The sequence below is a fragment of the Paroedura picta genome, chromosome 10 (genome assembly GCF_049243985.1).
Source record: "Paroedura picta isolate Pp20150507F chromosome 10, Ppicta_v3.0, whole genome shotgun sequence".
NCBI classification, from domain to species: domain Eukaryota; kingdom Metazoa; phylum Chordata; class Lepidosauria; order Squamata; family Gekkonidae; genus Paroedura; species Paroedura picta.
This window is the reverse complement of record NC_135378.1, coordinates 71868333-71887630: the sequence shown is the minus strand read 5'-3', so window position 1 is coordinate 71887630 and position 19298 is coordinate 71868333. Positions and strand designations below refer to the sequence as shown.

The 19298-nt window shown below is 43.2% G+C and overlaps 1 protein-coding gene across 8 annotated transcripts in view; it reads left to right on the top strand.

The window, feature by feature from the left end:
- The window catches only part of RAP1GDS1 (Rap1 GTPase-GDP dissociation stimulator 1), a 115070-nt gene that overhangs the window by 75349 nt on the left and 20423 nt on the right, over nt 1-19298 (top strand). For 6 of the 8 annotated variants that reach the window (XM_077300828.1, XM_077300826.1, XM_077300827.1 and 3 more), the window contains 4 exons: nt 2878-3024; nt 15456-15584; nt 16644-16769; nt 18675-18818. In XM_077300828.1, coding sequence (XP_077156943.1) covers nt 2878-3024; nt 15456-15584; nt 16644-16769; nt 18675-18818 — 546 coding nt within the window. The remainder of the gene's footprint in view (nt 1-2877; nt 3025-15455; nt 15585-16643; nt 16770-18674; nt 18819-19298) is intronic. The other 2 variants (XM_077300829.1, XM_077300833.1) reach the window with 1 other exon arrangement.

Below are 19298 nucleotides of genomic sequence, written 5' to 3'. Positions count from 1 at the left end.
ACCCGGGAGCTCATTCCACTAGGTAGGGGCCAGGACAGAGAAAGCCCTGGCCCTGGTTGAGGCTAGGCGCGCTTCTCTGTGGCCGGGAACGACCAATAGGTTTTCCCCCGCAGAGCGTAAGGCCCTGCGGGGCACATAGGGCAATAGGCAGTCCCTCAGGTATGTGGGTCCCAACCCGCGTAAAGCCTTAAAGGTTAAAACCAAAACCTTGAACTGGATCCAGGCAGCAATTGGCAACCAGCAATTGTTTAACCTGGAAGAAAATAAACAAATATATGAGCTACAGTCCTTCAGGAAAGAATTCATTAGACCTGTACTTACTTACAGTTGCCAGCTCTGAGTTGGGAAATGCCTGGAGATCTGAGGGTAGAGCCTGGAAAGGGGGGAGGCATCTCAGTGGGGAATAAAGCCACTCTCCAAAGAAGCTAGAGGAACTGAACTCTGCAGAGTTGCCAGGTCCCTTCCAGCAGTTGCTGGAGACTTACTAGCAGCAGGAGGACACCTAGACGTACCTCAGAGTTTTTACCCCAAGTACTGAAGCATCCCATGTCACTGGCAACATTGTGGTCAGGATGGTTCCCTGCAGGCCACCGTAAGCCATTTCAACAAGGTTAGTCAACAGATGGGCTGCCTGGTGACTGTAGTTGCCACATAGCTCTTACTGACACTCTTTGTTCTTCATGGTCTCAGCTTAGCTCACAGCACTTGCTTCTGTTTTAAAGTGACAAGAGTACATCTGACATGGAACATTACTACTGACTCCTTTCTTTCCTGACCTGGTGCAGCCTGATGAGAAGAATGTGGGCCGTCACACAGAAAAGTTCTGATATTTTAATATCTCCTGTGTACAGTTAGATGTGAAACACCAAGAGTGTTACCTTTCCTGCTAGGTAATAAGGCAAGAAAATAATTTCAACCATTTCAAAGCCATTTCTTCCGCATTTAGGGTGTGAGAGGAGTACGGAAACTGTGAAGAGTGATCTGCTGAAACCTTGCAAACAAAGTTTTAAAACTCCAAACAAAGAGATTTATGTTCAGTCATCAGAGACACTATACCTCTTCCTTCACTTTTGCCATGTTCGGAAGTATTTGATCTAATCTTTCAGGGGACTGAGGGAGGAGAATGACGAATCTTTAAATGGTCAACATCGGCAAACATTCCATCTCTTTTATAGTTGCTGTGTGGTCAGGGGATGTCTGGTAAAATGTTGTGTGAAGCATTTTTTTTTTTTACTCTGCTCGGTTTAAGATGTGGTTTGATTGTGTGATCTTGAGCAGCGCACCTGGCAGGAGCTTCTGAGGGGCACCTGATTTCTGCACTTGGCACTCTGTAGTCTTTCTTGCATAGGCTGGCAGACTTTTTGGATGTTGACAAGGGAGAGAGATTTGACATAAGTCTAGAAACAAAATTAAGCAATGGCTTAGATCAGGGGTAGTCAACTTGTGGTCCACCAGATGTCCATAGACTACAATTCCCATGAGCTCATTCCCATGAGGGGCTCATGGGAATTGTAGTCCATGGACATCTGGAGGACCACAGGTTGACTACCCCTGGCTTAGATCCACCAGAGGTATCTGCAGCTAGGAAAGGTATGCATCCATAAACTAGGATATCCTCCTTCTCACTTCAGTCCTCAATGCTGATCCTGAGGAAAGGGAGCCCCAGAAATCATATAGGAGCAATTAAAGGACTGCAGCATGCGTGGGGAATTGGGAAAATTCTGTCTTCTGGGTACAGAAATCCTCCATGGGACGAGAGGCAGGGAGGTGTGCCTGGCCTTGACCTTTTCTCACCTGTTGGCATGAGCTCCCGGAAGAGCGGAGGCCCTGCTGGAGCTGACACAGTTCCCCAGGTCCTGCAAGACAGAGCTCTTCCACCAAGTGTTCAGTTGAGGCCAAGGCAAGGAAGATCTTGGGGTCCCTCCCCTATGGAGATATTTTAAACACCTATATCAGGGGTAGTCAAACTGCGGCCCTCCAGATGTCCATGGACTACAATTCCCAGGAGCCCCCTGCCAGCGAACGCTGGCAGGGGGCTCCTGGGAATTGTAGTCCATGGACATCTGGAGGGCCGCAGTTTGACTACCCCTGACCTATATCTTCACCATCTCCCTCAAGGCATGGGGTTGGACAGGGTTCTTTGGAGTGGGTGGATATAGCTCTTTGGGGGATATTGCTGTAGTCATATGGACGATTGTAACTTGTAAGTAGTGTTTTTATTGTCTTTTACTATTCTTACTAGTTGGGCAGTGGCAGTAAATAAATCAAATAAATAAAGGGTGTTTTCTAGCAAACCGAATAATGTACTTTCAATCCACTTTCCAACAGGAATACGTCGTGTTAAAATCCACATGGAAACAGTTGCAAAAATGTATTGAAAGTATATTATTTGGTGTATTTGAAACTACTTAGTATTACTATTTGGGTTTGGACTTCATATCCCCAAAGAATTCTGCTTCTGCTTTTGGTCACCGATTTAATACAGCTGTCCCTGTGAAGCCTGGTTAAGGAGTTTTAGCTGTGGTTCAATGTGAACATCTCTATTAACAAATCTCAGTTTGCAGTCAGCTAGCAAAGCAATAGCAAAAAATTACAGGGGTGGTGGTGATGCCATTGTGTTGTCTGTTGCTTCTCTGAAGTGTTGAATAGAGGGAGAGCCATAAGCTGGCGGTATGAGGAAAGGATTGGTTGGATCCCCCGGTGAACATGGGCCCTGGTATTCCTCCCCGGTCATTTCAATGTGTATTCCTCCAAATCTATGCAATGATTATTCAGTAACATCATTCTTTTTTGCATGATTGTTGTTATGTTTAGAACACTAAAGTGCCTTTTTAAAAATTTTATTTTATTTTTTTAACTTGACTCTTTGTTTTACAGATGAGGGCAGAAGCGCAGTTGACCATGCAGGTGGGGCAGAGATTGTAATAGAACATATAAAGTCACTGTGCAGTAAAACAGATCCAGCCAGTGAGAAGCTCTTGACTGTCTTTTGTGGCATGCTGATGAACTATAGCAATGCGAATGGTAAACAACAATGCTAAACAAACCCTTTCTTTTACATATTAAGGTTTTTGGTTTTTTAAAAAATCATAGTGTATATTGTTAAAATAAGCCAGCCATTAATCAGAAGAAGTTGCTATTCCGTATGCAGGTAAAACAGAGGGTTTCCCCTTCAGAATTTGGTATGTGCATGCCCCCATTCGGATCCCCATGTGCACAGCAGGCCCAGAAGCATAGGCTGTTTGGTTCATCGATGGAGGCAACACAAACATGAAGCTTTGCCCCCTCCACTGAAATGAATGGAGCATCCTTCACAGTCAGAAGAAGTCCATGCATGCAGTGGAGCTCCAAGGCCAGAACAAATTGCTCACTTGGAGTCGCAGTATAGCAGGTGTAGGCAACCTCAGGCACGCGTGCAGAGTGATTTTGTTCAGCATGCGGGACTGGCTCTCCACCCAGGGGACTGTGGTGAGGAGGCCCTGACTGTGGGTCTTTGGGCACTTTGGCCAAAAAGGTTTCTTGCACCTACTGTACAAGTTTCTTACTAAAGTCACTGAATTATGACCAGTTTATTATCTCCCCAAAAAGTATTTGGTCAAGTTCCATCACATTTGGTGCTAAAATGACTTTGCAATGGGGTTGAATGATTATCATAAATAAGCCATAATCACTCCTTGGCTCTGTAGTATGCTGCTCCTTGGCTCTGTAGCATGAGCCCTGTTTCTCAACTGAGTCCCTGCCCATGTTTCAGAAGGGCCCTTGCCTGAAGGGCCTCATTCCAGGGACAGAAGGAAATGTCGTTCTTTTGGTTGGTGGTAATAGCAAATATGACTCTCTGTGAGCCATAGAATGAGTAGCACTCATCTAACCAATGACTCACAGGAACGTTGAGCTCAGCTGATCATGTGATCATTTTCATGGTTAGGTGGTGGTGTAGGATTGTTCTTTCCAGAGGTGAACTTGTACATGTTCCAGATGTGCCTACAGTGGTCACAGCTTTCCCCATTTAATATGCTATGCTTAGATGGATATAGCTCCTTATGAATCGCTGAAGCTACTGCAGGGCTCCATTATAAGCATTTCTGTAATTCTTAGAAAATAGCCTGTACCTCCTGTTCCACGTAGTTTAACACTGTTGTTTGTACATTGTTGCTAAATGTCTCTTAAATGGCTCTTCAAAGCAATGTCTTCTCCTTATCCTGCTTTCAAAATCCTTGGAATCGTTATTCTAAAACTTGTTCCACTTCTCTCTGCATATGTGCTTGCAATCAATATACAAGGGTTAAAGAGTGTCATTTTTTCAGAATTCTAAATTAGCACTTGAATTCCTTTGCTCACATCTGTTCTTTGATAGAATCCTGCACTTTGTAGTTCTCCGAGAGGGCTCAGAATCTTGTCATATTCTTCCACATGTTCACAACCTGACAATTCCCACTGTACCTTTGGGGCACATAATCACAAACCAAATTTAAAACTGGTTTTACGATTAAAGTGTACATGTGAACTTAGGTTACGTAGCTCAGGGCTCCTCAGACCTTGTTTGGAGACCCTTGAAATCATAAGAAAGGGCAATAGGTGCCACCACAAAATGGATACAATTTGGGATAGTTTTCAGTGTTTTTGATTCTCTTGAAGCAAGGAGCACCTACTATTTTAAATGTACTTGATTCTGTTTTTTCAGAAGGGTTGTGGGTTTGACCAACTTACTGATAAGTTGAAATAAACAAAGGCCTCAGTCAGCATCTAGAAGTCTTTGCATGATCAGGGAATCCATCGGAAGTCAGGAATGTGGAGTCCATAAGTTTAAATCACTGGGTTTTGTTTGTCGTGGTAGTGGTGGTGTTAAATTAGTTAACTGTGTCACAACATCCAAATACAGCCATATGATAATTCTTGGATGCTTTAGGATGCTTAGGGCTGATCCTGCACTGAGCAGGGGGTTGGACTAGATGGCCTGTATGGCCCCTTCCAACTCTATGATTCTATGATTCTTTGCTAAAACAGCCAATCAGTTCCCTCGAATTCAGTTGTAAGCAGCATTTCAGAATGCAAACCCCCAGTTCGTCTACTCCCAGAATACCGTAATATGTTCTGCCATTGAACTACTGATGGTCAGTTAATCTATTTAAACATATTTGGGTTCACAAAGCGATTTGATGGGTGAAAAGCTTGCCCCTCTCTCTTGCATTAAATTGCAGTGCCTTTTGCTAAATTAACGTGGGCTCGTTTGAGCAGTTGCCTTATCAATTCATAACCAATCTTTTTTTCCCCCCTAGTCTTTTTCCGGTAGGTAGTTCCAAGTATCCAGTGAGTCATCAACATTATGCCAACATTAAAAGTGCAATTTGACATTGTTCACATGATGACAGCCTTTGAAAAGTGTTGTGTGAAAAAATAAGGATGGGGGAGGGGGGATGAATAAGCAATGTTGTTTGTACCTTGTGAAGGAGATGGGAAGGGGTGTACACATCATCTCATGCCATTTTTTTTCCTTTATTCTTTTCAGTTCCTAGACGCGCACAATTCTGTTACTGAGAAATGTTGTTCCTTAAGATTAGCACAAGCTAGGGTGGAGGCTGAACTATTTTTTTTTGTTGTTGCTTGCTTGAGATTTTGGAACCTGCAGAGGCGCAGGCAATAATAAAAAGGCCGACCTTTTTGAACCCCTGGGCACCTTTGGAATTCTGACCCAGGGTGCTGTGCCCAACTGTGGATTTTGCCATGTTGAAAATTAGATATATTAATTATGGGTAGGCATTCATTGCTTTTTGTCGTAACAAATGTGCTTGTTTTGTTGTTCTGTGTGCTCTGCCAGATAAACATTATTAGCAATGCTGTGAAATCTCCTTGTTATGCCACCCCAACCCCCATCTCTAAAATAGATTCAGTTTAATATATTTGAAGTGATTTCTTCAGTCCCCATGAACTAGAGGTCCATTGTTTCTAGGAGAAAAAATAATGGAGAAGTCCAAGAGAACCGACTCTTTTTGTTTTAAAGCGGGTTGCTCTGCCTAATCATCTTTGAGCACTTTTCTAAATAAACTAATTATAAGATAAGCTCCCAGATAAACAGCTGCTGAGCAGTTAAACAGTGTATAAATATTAAATGAAGTACTTATTCCATCCAAGTGGAAAATTTGCATGGCTGATGTCCTTGTATTTTTCATGTACCTCTGTATAAATTCTACAGGGACTTCAGTTTAGATGCTTCAAATAATATAATTAAGGAGTAAGACAGTTTGCCTTCAGAAATCTAAAGCCTCACCGAATCAATTTTCAGCAGGTCCAACCTGGTTTTTGAAGATGCTGTGGTTTGTATTTAGGTGCCAGACCACACATGATGCTAGGGACGTGTGACTGAAAGCCATTGAAGGGCGGAGCATGACAACATGGTGATGAAGAGAGGTTTATTCCTCCTTCCTGGCCAATATCTGTTTCTGTCTTTCTCTCATACACACATGCAATTCAGGCTGCTTTAAGCCATAGGAGGGAAAAGAAAGGAAGGTCATAAGTCTGGGGAGGAGCCCACCTTCTCCTGTAGCTGTGTTGTCCTGCCAGGCCTCACCCAAAGTCCCCAAGTAGCCGAGACTGAAATGCAATCTCAGAGGGCAGTCCAAAATCAAGGCCTGCTTATCAGTTCAAATTGTACATTTCATGAGTTCCCGTGTCCTTGAAACCGGTGACTCCCTTCCCTGTGTCTGCATGCGAATAAATGGATGCTGTTTGAATTCAGCCATCTCTGCTGAGTGATCCTAAAAGCATGGACCTGATTAAATATCCTAGTTCTGATTTGCAAGCAAAAATGAAAATCATGTCACGTTCCAGGAGGGAAAGGCAGAAAATCGAGGTCTTGGGCTTCATTTGCAGCTAAATACATTTTTTGAGGAGGCACCTGCTTCGCTGTGGTTTTCCAGCAACAGAAACAACACCGAAGAACGCTGTGCACATAAGTAACCATCCCTAGTAGATCCAGTAGTAAAGAAACTTCAGCTTACTGCTTGAATTGTCTCTGGTATCTCATCAAGGGATGAAGCAGCTTTCATGGTGGGGAAGTTTGAGATGCACATGAACTGTTCATTAGAGGTAAAGGGCATGTCATCATGTGAACGGCTGCCTTTTCTCTGTAGGAGGCTGGGAAGTAGTAACTGGAAAAAAGATGAGAGTCCCATTCATGGGTGTTCACACAGAATATCCACATTTTATCTGTAAGTACATGAAGTCTGGGAAGCCACGGAAGCCTTTATGTGAGACTGTGGTTAAGTTTTCTCAGGAAGAAAGAAAGCGATAGATATATCTCAGATATGATGATGCTATGGCTTTGAAGGCCCTGGATCTAGCCTGATGGAATGAGCTGCCAGCAGAGACCTTGGCCCTTACGGAACTCCCCAAAGTTCCAAAGGGCCCGCAAAACGGCGCTCTTCCACCAGGCATTTGGTTGAGAACAAGGGCTGCGCTGTCACCATTTAAACAGCCTCCCTGCCTAACTCATACGCCTGCCATTCTGCACCTGGTCGACGTTAGAATGCCATCTACATGGTCCCAGGTGCGATGGGAGATATTGCGATAGAGCGTGCTTTGGGGATTGGTTTTCTTAAACTCTTTTAAATTGGTGAATTTTAAAATTTTAGATAGGTTAATTATTGTATGGTTTTAAAAAAATTGTCAGATTGTTGTAAGCCACCCCCAAGACCATTTGGAGAGGGGCGGGCTGGAAGCTCACAGATAGATAGATAGATAGATGGATGGATGGATGGATGGATGGATGGATGGATGGATGGATGGATGGATGGATGGATGGATGGATGGATGGATGGATGGATGGAAGGATGGATGGATGGATGGATGGATGGATAGATAGATAGATGGATAGATGGATAGATGGATGGACGGATGGACGGACGGACGGACGGACGGACGGACAATCTAATGACTGAATAGAAAGGTTCAGTGACCATGGAATTATCAGAAATGCTCACTTCTTTTTGCTTTTACACTTTAACAAGCGCTCCAGAGCCCCTTTGCACAGACTTTTATTCTGTTATCCAAGTTTGTTCCTGAAGCTCCCACTGCTCTTGTTTCCCCATCAGGATCTGCAGTCCTTGGAGCACAGCCCTATGCCAGTGGCCACTGCTCCCTTTTAAAGCCTTTGCCACCCTCCCTATAGTTCCAAGGAGGGGATGTCAAGCAGCTCTTCTCTGTTGTCTTTCTCCCTCATCATCACCTGCTAGCCACTGAAGAGCTTTCTCCGTTTAATTTTTGTTTAAGAACAGTCCAAGACCTGCACTCGAATCGTGCAACAGTCACAGTTCAGCCACCTCTGATTTATCGTCTTTGAAACGGTGCAGTGGTGGGTGGGGGCTGCAGCAGGCATGGGGGCAGCTTTTCAGATGGCTATAAAGGACTCCCTTCCCTCATGTTTGTGTGTGAAGGAGTGTGGTGGGCAGTCCTGCAACTTTCAAGAACAGCTGTCCAGATCATTGATGCTTGGAGAGTTGTATCTGCTTGGGTGTAGCCTTTGGCCCTGCCAAAGGATATATTTATTGGTGAAGAAATGCTTGTAGTTTGTCCTATATGCCTGTTAAAGTATCTCAGGCAGCAGAACTAGAAAGGACTTCTTCCTGAACCCTTGGAGATCTGCTTCTGATCAGAGCAAGCAGTTCTCAGCTAGATGGACCAATGGTCTGACAATATCAGATTAAATCTAAAGCAAATTTCCCGGGTCATGACTATGTGTATACATAGCAGTGTATAAATCTCAGATTCTTACATTTGTACCTCCAACAGGCTCCAATCGGTGTTCTAGCCTAACAACTCCATGTTAAGACAAATAGTGTGCCTGGGTTGGAACCTGGGATATCCATATCTAAAGCAAACAATCTTGGCCCAGCACCATTACATTTATTCACCTGAAGAGGTAAAAATAAGAATAAACACGGTGATTAACACTGTGCTGTTCAGAAAGGCATTTCTGCTGGATGGGAGGGTGACTTTTGCCCTACTGCCCTGACACGGAGAGTCCAGGCTAGCCTGATCTTGTCAGATCTCGGAAGCTAAGCAGGGTCAGCCCTGGTTAGTGCTTGGATGGGAAGTCTAGGGTTGGTATGCAGAAGCAGGCCATGGCAAACCACTACAGAATGTCTCTAGCCTTGAAAACCCTTGGGGTTGCTATAAATTGAGTGTAACTTGACAGCCTCCTATTTATTCCTAAGGATCCTTTCACCCCAAGGAAGAGATTTTTGGGCTGCTCTGGTGGCTGCAGCAGAAGTGAGGAGGGAAAGAAGTAATCAACCAGTGTTACTCCATGGATGGTGCTTTGGATCCAACATAATAGTAGGAGTTGGTGGAAAAGCTAGTTTTTCTTGAACTACTACATCTGTCTCAAAAGTCTTTCCTCTTTAGATTTTTGGCTCCTTATTAAATTTTCCATTAAAATTCAGCCTATCAAATACTGTCTTTTTGATCCAGTGCTTTTGAAGCCTATTTTGATGGTGTAGGATAAAATTCCTGAGCTTTTCTTAATCTTGCAAGCTCTCTGCCTAGTATGTGGTTAGAATATATTGGATTGGTTGATTTATGTCCTGCTTCTTTAAGTGTCTCCTCTTAAAACCTTACCTAGGCAAAAACAGAAGGGAAATAGATATTCAAGCCATGCTTCTCCCCTGTGCTAGTTATTCTGTGGTGTGTGCGTGTGTGACATTTGCAAATAGGTTTAAAGCTGTGCTTCCAAAGTGAATGGCAGGCTTAAGTTTTATAACAAACTAGAAAGAAAGCCCATTGCAACCAGGAATGCAATGGGGCACTAAGACCCAGAGGACACTGGCAGACATAGATCTCTCTCTCTCTCTCTCTCTCTCTCTTCCCTCCCCCTCCCTTGCAGCAGGAGCCATAGGAGGTAATCAGGGCTGGTATGTAGCACGGAATGAGGGCTCATTTGCAGTTTGGGCAGCTCTCTCTGTCTCTCTCTCTCTCTTTCTCCCTTGCAGCAGGAGCCATAGCAGGTAATTAGGGCTCGGTTTGGCAGGGCTCTCTGTGTCTCTGTGTGTCTCTCTTTCATACACTGGCTCCTGTAGCGTCTGAGAGCAATGTGCCTAGCATCCAAGGAGGGAGGGCGGGAGCTGTAGGTGCAGGGCCAACTTGGACACCCTGGACTGTTCCACCCCCCAGGCTGTTTCACAAATATTAAGAAGAGGAATAATGGATAAGGATGTACCTATATGTTGCAGAAGTGGTGCAATTAACTATTGCTAATAGTAAATACAAAAATTTTTGCACAAACCTTCTAACCTCTTTGTAAGATTCTTAAATCTTCTGTTGTCAGTAAAATAAAGATTTCTCTCAGATTTTTTTAAATGCCTTTAATATCTATCATATCATTTAATTTCTACCATATCATTCCATGATTACTATCAAAACACAATCATGCCTAGACTCCCAAGTACAGGCACGCAAACCTTAAAATGAAATATTTGGAATATTTTGTTCTCATCCTATTATTTGGCATCCTTCTTGTCATGAAACCCCTGAATTTAAAACTAATGGTGGGGGTTACGCTGATGGATGTGCTATTCAGTGTCTCTGTTGGCTGGAGCCATGTAACCATCCTTATAATTGTGTGGCTACCACTAGGGGCCAATCATGGTCTTCATGTTATCTAATGGAGTACATGCTATGCTCTACAATGGAGCCAGCTAATGGAGCTGAGCTATGGCAGCTACCATACTCCCCTACCTGTCTGTCCCTCCTGTGATCAGACCAGGGAAATTGGGAGCAGCACTGTTCTGGCAGCTGTCTCTCAACATATCGTTCTTTCTTCCAGTCTTAGTGATGGAGGGGGTTGGGAACGAATGATTGGCCACGGACATAGTGCAGTGCTTGGTTTCCTTTGTTTGGGGAATGCAGTGCTGTACTGTGGAAGCATGAATGTGAAGGAGGGAAATGAAAGCCAGGGGGCTAGGATAGTATATCACAAGCCAACAACAGTGAAATCCTAAACAGGTCTACTCCAAATCCTACTGAAGTCTGTCCAGTGGGGCTTCCTCCCCTCTTAGGCCAATTCCACATGGGCGAAAAAGGCCGGGAGGTGAATCATATGGACGCGGAGCTAATCCCCACATCCACATGTCATCACCACCAGGCTATTGCTCTCCTGGGCCTGGCGCGGATTGAGCCTTCAGTAGCCCTGTCAGTGCAGGCAATGCAGATTTTCCATGTTCCCTTTTTGTGCTACAGGGACCAACAGGGCCTGTCCCATGGCAGACCCATGTGGATAGGAAGAGCCGGGCCTTCCAGGCCTATCTGCCCTTTGGAGGCTGGGGGGGGGGGGCAGACCGGGGCATTAAAAAATTTTTTTGCAGGAAGGTGGGAGCGCATTCTTGCAAAATAACAAATCTGCACAGCAGAACCTGTCCACCTCAACTGAGTCCCCCCAGGGTGCCCCACTGATACGTGTCCTCCATGGAGCCGTTCCGGTGCCGAAATGTGTCCCTCGTGGGGACACAGAAAGCTGTGGAGCCCCAGACTGGTGCTGCCAGTATAGAATCAGCCTTAGTGACCTTTCTCCTGTATGGGACATGCAGAGGGCCTCCTTTCATTTTTGCTCAGTGCAAAATCTGTCTTGGCAAATCAGTTTTAGCAGATTTTTCTGGTGGCAAAATATTCAGTGATGAAGAGGCCTTCAAATGTATTTTTATTTTTTTGCAAAGAGAGCTTCGGATTCAGTACTGAAATTGATAAGCTCTTGACTTGAAGTAGCAGACAGGCTGCCTTGTGCAGCATTTGAATTGAGCTGCGTGTGAGGTGTGATTCTGCTGGCTAGAATCCTAATGAATTTCAGGTTCTGTGGGTCTGATTCATAAACAAAAGCGAGTTGGAATGTTGATTCCTTTCGGCAACCAAAGAAGAGTCTCAGACATTCTTGTCGCCTTTGTCCCAGACTCTGAGTCAAGCAAGGTGCATGAAAATACAAACAAAAAGAAAAATACAGGCTGAAAACTGAATTTGGTTAAGAACTACAATTTCCGGAGGTGAAGTCAGGGAGACCTGTAGATTTCCAATGACAGTTCCTTGTATATGGCTAAGTCTCCCTGAAGCCTTTTGAAGCCTTTTGAAGTAATATAGCAACGGTGGCCATGGGAATTTCACACGGCCTCTCATGTGTTGCATGTTTTCTGTCCTTGCTTTTTTCATTGCCCTTCAGCAACTTTCTTCCCTCAGGCACAATTATCAAGAGTCCCTAGAGCATCTGAATAAGAAAGAGCAGTTTTTTAAAAAGGAAAACACCAAACTTAACATCCTGAGCCGCTTTCTCTGAAAAACGTTTTGGTTTTTCAAAGAAGGTAAGAGTCGCCTGTCCCATGGCTCTTTCCTGCACCTCTTGATTGGCATCAGGGGCCCGAAGTCGCAGGAGAGAAAAGCTCAGCAAATGGGCCCAGATTTGTACTTTCACTGAGCTGCAGAGGAAGGGAATGCAGGCAGAAGTAATATCCAAAGGGATCTCAAGATTCAAAAAAGATTACAGGAGAGAGCATTGTTATTATAGATTTACATTCCATACACATACTAGGAGGATTATATGCTCTCCTGAAATTTGATAGTTTGGGCACTGTTGTGACATCATGGCAGGAGGGAGGATTAGCAGGCATTTGTAATCTAGGGCAGGGGTAGTCAACCTGTGGTCCTCCAGATGCCCATGGACTACAATTCCCATGAGCGCCTGCCAGCAAATGCTGGCAGGGGCTCTTGGGAATTGTAGTCCATGAACATCTGGAGGACCACAGGTTGACTACCCATGATCTAGGGAAAGGCTTATTCCTCAATCATTCATTGTTAAAGACTGCAGCTAATTTTTATTTTGAGTAGCACAGGCAATGTTACAAAGAGCTTCAGGTGAGTCACCTCATTGGTCGGAAGCAGCACCTTCAACCATCAAATAATTATTCTGGGTACAAGGTTTTGAGTATCTAAAGCAGGGGTAGTCAAACCAGGAGCCCCTGGAAGAACCCCTTCCAGGGGCTCCTGGGAATTGTAGTCCATGGGCATCTGGAGGGACGCAGTTTGACTACCCCTAAATTCTAAAGAAATGTGCCTGCACACAAATGCTTCTACTCAGAAATAAGCTTTGTTGGTCTTAAAGGTGCCTCCTGACTCAATGTTCTAAAATGACTCTTGACCATTTTCAGTCATCTGTGAAAACTGAAGTTCCTTCCATCTTACCAAGCAAAAGCTGCTGATTATGTGGGTCAGACTGCACAGGCCAGGGGAGAGGCCATGGAAGGCCCAAAAGTGACACACAGGCTCCTATCTCACTTTAGTTCTAGACTCCTGTGGTTCCGTTGCTTTTTATGGATCTTTGTTTGTTTAGTAGCTTTATTTGTTTACGCCAGCTTGTTTTAGTAGCTTGAGCAAATAGGTAGCATACCTGGAGAAAAATCATAGGAATAAAAGGTCACACACAGATTTATCTCTCCATAAAAGTTTATGCAGTTAAGAATTACATCTGTGTTTGAAAATCAGTAAGTGAGGCTGTAAAAAGAGCCTATGATCTTCCTTAGTGATGTACTGTATATGTTTGTTTGTGTGTATGTGTGTGTGTGTGTGTGTGTGTGACTCAGGGGGAAGGGAGCATTAGGATCAAAACCCAAACTTTCCTAATTTTTGTATCACTCTTTGTGTCATATTTTACTGTATTTTATTAAATTATTGCTTGTTTGACCTACATTTTAAATTTTAAAATCCAGGAGAGATCTTTTAGCTGATGATCAGGAAATTATTGTGTTTGCAGACTGTCATTTCGCACACCACCCTCCTAGAATTTTCCAAGTTTCTCCTGCTAATAGCTGAACTGTCTTTAGTGGCACAGGAAAATCGTCTAAACTCTTTCCTTCTTCTCTGTTAAGCTCCTTCAAGTTCTTTAATCTTTCTTGTGATCTGACTTCTCTATATAACTTGTTTGTGTCTATGTGATTTATTGTTGCTTATTGTACTGTTTAAGGGGGGGAAAGAAATCCTATGTTTCATCAACGTATTTAGGATTCTTCCTTTTCAGATATTGCACTTACTCTGAAATTGTATGCTTCTAAAGGACATTTTCTGATAAATGATGTTCTAACAGGTTTAAATTGGTCAGTTTATTCAGTTGTACAATTAAAGAAGCTTTCTTTAATTTGAAACAGTGAGAAGCTGGTCATTAATAGTTCGGGAGGAAATTTGGAACGGAAACGGAAGCCTCGTTTATTTGGGGAGTATTTCTCTTCTTTTTAATAGAAGGCCTAGCAACGGTGGCCAAACTGTGGCTCTCCAGATTTCTAAGGACTACAGCTACCATGAGCTCCTGACAGCATGTGCATGCAAGGGCTCATGGTAATTGTAGACCACAGATATCTGGAGCCACAGTTCGGCCACCTCTGAGCAAATGGATATAATGCTCCATAAGAAACAGTGTCCTTGAGAGGAAAGCTTCTCCCATGGTGGAAAGGTAACATTGGTCTAAACTAATGCTATTTAGTATGCACAACTGGCCACAGTCTATAACCCTGGGAGTGTTCTGATGTGCCCATAGTAACATCTGCATGCCGCTCTCCCTGCTTTTGAAGAGACTTCTTGCTATCTTGGATTTATGTGGATACTTCCGACTTATGGAGACCCTATGAATCAATGACCTCCAAATGCCCTAACGTTTTGTAAACTCAGGTATTGCAAACTCAGGGCTGCAGCTTCCTTGACTGATTCAATCCATCTCATGTTGGGTCTTCCTTGTTTCCTGCTGCCTTCAGCTTTTCCTTGCATTATTGTCTTTTCCACTGACTCTTGTCTTCTCATAGACCGTTTATGCACTGGGAACTTCACTGTCCCAGCTCTCGTACAGGAGCACAAATCGGGGGTGGATGAGGCGCACCGGGCCAAATGCTCCCCCATGTGGGTGCTAGAAGAGGCGGGGCAACCTGCCACAACTAAAACCCCAGGCTGCAGCCTGGCATGAAACCTCCAGTGCATAAACGGTCATAATGGGACCAAAATATAAATGGCCTCAGTTTGGTCATTTTAGCATCTATGGAAAGGTCAGACTTATTTGTCTTTTTGACGGTCCACAGTATCAGATAAAACTAGCAGTTGTAGAAATTGTAGTTCTATAAAGAAAGACTCAGAAAGTCTAACAGAGGGTTAGGGTTAGAGTGAGCGCTTCACCAAACTACAGCTCCAGGGTTCATTTGTAGAAGCTGCATCCGTGTTCAGATGGTTGAATATATTTTTAAACATGATGATTTTTTTTCTGATAAAATTTATTTTCTGTCAATTTGCCATGTGATGGACTTTTTGGGGACTTCATCCCATGTTAAGCTTGAATGTCAAGCAGGCTTCAGAAGAACAAAAAAGAAAAAAGTGTCGTCAAGTCATACCGCTGGAAGAAATGTGAACCTGAACACAGTTGTCTCTTTTTCTGTCTGTCCTGTGTTTAGATACCCTGCAATCTCAACTCATCAACATGGGTGTTATCCCTACGTTAGTGAAATTGTTGGGCATTCATTGCCAAAATGCAGCTCTGACTGAAATGTGCCTTGTTGCGTTTGGCAATTTAGCAGAACTTGGTAAGTTGGTTCTCATTTACAACTGTCCAGGGCCCATTCCGCACACATAGTTTAATGCACTTTCAATGTGCTTTCGCAGCTGGATTTTCCTGTGCAGAACAGGGAAATCTACTTATAAAGTGCATTGAAAGTATGCAGACTAGGCCCTGGTCTAGTCAGCTAATGTAACAGTGTTGCTGTGATTGCTCTTCTTGTCCGTAGCAAGTGTTGAGAAGACTCTGCTCAGTGTTCTGATACCCCTAAACTCTGAAGCGTGGGCGTCAGTGTCTCCCCTCCCCCCCCCATGCGGCCCTGAATGCGCCGGGAGGGACCGGCTGCTTTGGGCTCCGAAGCGCCTAACCCTATGACCTTTCCAAGAAAGGGAAATTTTAGGTGATAAAGCCCTGCTTCTGCTAAATAGAGAAAATTTGCTTACATTAGATCTTCAAGACCAGTGGTTTCCTTGCTCCATCTTACATTAAAACCCCGCTCCGGGTAGAGTTCACCTCATAAACATGGAGGTTTCAGCCAAATCGTAAAATGTAACAGACAAGTCAGTAGTCTCTGTATCTTCTGTGTGCTTGAAGGCCCACACAGCACCCTTGAGTCAGAAAGAAATGCAAATCTAGACATGTAGATTGATTCAGCTGTTTTGAAAAGCCAGAACAAATGCCACCAGCAAGGAGCCACACAAATGTTAAGGTGGCGGGCCTGACCTTTAATCTCTTCCATCAGAAAGCCAGGGTGTTTTTTCCCCTGCTGATGGCAGACAAGGGCTTAATTTGTATGTTAGTAATTTCGCCGTTGCTATGGGTATGTTCATTTTCCACTGGTGCAAAATTTTTAACAGCTTTGAACATAATTAATAATTTAGGTCATCACATTTATCTTTAAAGGTCTTGGACTCCCCCCACTTAGCGACAGGCTTGAGTATCGGAGTCTCCTGTGCCTCTCCATGAACAGTGTTTCAGCTCTATAAATCACTACATCAAACATCCTCCTAATAAACTGAGGAGAAAACAGTTCTGCCAGTTCGATTTTGTTTTTCTTGCCACTTAGCTTTCCCCTCTGACTTCACAGAATCAAGCAAAGAGCAGTTCGCCTACACAAACATTGCCGAAGAGCTTGTGAAACTGTTCAAGAAGCAGATAGAACATGACAAGAAGGAAATGATTTTTGAAGTTTTGGCTCCTCTAGCAGAAAATGGTGAGACGCTGATAACAGTGTGGATTTAAAATATGTTATTGTTCTCCCCCCCCCACCCCCACCCGCAAAATGTCAAAAGTAAAACTGCACAGAATTGAAGGTGACAAAAAGATTACAATTTTTAAAAAAATGTTGTAAAGCAACATCTCATTAGGCGATTTTTATTTTCATAAGTGTTTTAAATCCAACCCAAAGGGTTTTTGCTTTTGTTTTGTTTTTGTAAGAGAGCAATTATATTTTGTTAAAACCTACCTTTAAAAAGAAAGCTCACCATCTGAAATGGTCTGTTTAGAACTCACCACACTCTTTTTTTTTCCTATAACTAATTTTTGTGTGTGTGTAACCAATGCATATATTTATGGTCATTTGCTATCAGAACACAAATGCTTTCCAGTGTACATTGATGCATCTCGCTTTGTCATACGTTTATAAAGTCAGCTCTTGTGTTTTTCATTCACTCACTGCTATCCATTGTGTTAAGATACATTTACTCTAGGCAGAAAAAATTAGCATTTGTTACACATGCAACACAACTGCTTATCATAACAAGTTTTGAAGTGGATATGCTTTTCTACCTTAAAAACTTGGATTTGAAAGGTGAACCCAGATAGAAAGAAAGTACAACTGCATATGGCCTCATCCACCAGAGCCAGGGCTTTCTTGATCTTATCCCCACTTGGTGGAATGAGCTCCCAGACGACATCAAGGCCCTGCCAGAGCTAAAGCAATTCCGCAGGGCCTGCAGAAATTCCGCAGGGCCTTCCCTTTCAGCCAAGACAAGTGAAGCAAACCATCAACCAGTATCCAGGGGCCCCTCCCGCCATCCACTTCACCCACAGTATAAAAAGATGAAGCTACAGTACAGCAAAAAACCCAAGTTGTTGAGCACTGAATATTGAATGTTACATTATAAACTGTTTTATTCAATGCTAGTTCTTGTTATATTTTTAAGTCAAGATGTTTCCTGTATGTATCGTTTATGAGAGTAATGTAGACCACCCTGAGCTGAAAGGGAGGGCAGTATATAAATATAATGCAATGCAGTGCAATGCAATAAATGTGTAATTATAATAAACATTTGTATTGCAACTCATCCTTTCAGTTCCCAACCTGTCCTGTCAGGTTTGGCTATTTATTTACTCCCTAAAACCCTATCAGGGGAACAGGGCTCTGTAGGGAATCAAAATGCTTGCGGCCTGTTCAGCATGCCTAGATGGGTACCTGTACCAGCCTCAAATGCATGCGGGGACATAGCTTTGTTTAAAAGCATCCCGTCATCAGAACCTCCCTGAATGTGCAGAGAAAGCTTGTCAAGAAGCCATCTGTGCATCCACAGGAAAGGCCCACCTCCTGTTTCCCCAGAACTGAAGCATATGACTTTTTGCCTTGCAGAAATGGAACACACACACACATAGTGTCCTCGTAGCAGACAGTTGGTAAATGGCAGCAAGTCAAATATAGCTTTTGAGTAAACAGTGGCAAGTTATTTACTCTTTATTGATTTATCTGCTATGGTTTGTTCTAGCAAGGGAGTGCCAGGGGCATCTGCTACTGTTTTGAAATATCTGGGTTTTGGTTTTGTCATGTTTTTTTTCCCTTTTTTTAGAAACCCAGAGGAATTTATGTACCACTTTTTTTTCTTTTTTAAAAAAGTGTGTTATATATTTAAAACTCAGCCTTGAATAAGGCCTGCCAGATGTGCAAAATTCCATAGCTACTTCCGGGAGATGGGGATGTTTTTGATTCCATAAATGGTGAGAGATTACTGCTAGTATAGTGATTATATATTTGATGCTTCATTTCCTGGTTTCACAATGTCTAATTCCTTCAATGTATGTTATTGGTTGGTTCTTGTGGTGTACAATAAGTATTTCAGATCTTGTGTTCCTGATGCTTTGTACTCAGATATCATTAAATTGCAACTAGTTGAAGCAGGACTCGTAGAATGTCTACTTGAGATAGTCCAGAAGACTGTGGATAGTGACAAAGAGGATGACATTGCTGAGCTTAAAACTGCCTCTGATCTTATGGTTCTACTACTGCTAGGAGGTGAGTATCACATATGAATTCATGCATGCCAGTGTAGTAAAGAACTGCCATTAGCACATTGCATTTATTTTCGGTATAGAATTATAAACCTCGTCTTCACTTGGTAGATGTCGAAACATTGCAGTCAGCAGGCTAAATTGTGTACACTTGTGATTGTTATTGTTGCTATCTTCATTTATAGCTCACCTTTCTTACTGAGACACAAGGCGGAGGACAAAATATGAAAAGCAACTCAAAGATCCTCCAGTAAACAAAGCAGTAGGACCAGGATTAGAGAACGGGAAACAGTGCAAACAAACAAAAAGCCCTGTCTAAAACAAGAAAAACTGTCTGATGCATGACATGAAAGGAGGTCAGAAAGGTTGAGGGTATTGTGGTTAAAAAGGGGGGGTGGTATGTACAATAGACCATTCAATAGATTACAACATTACGCTTTAGAGAAGCAACCTTCGGGGCTGTTCCACTGTATTAATATTCTCA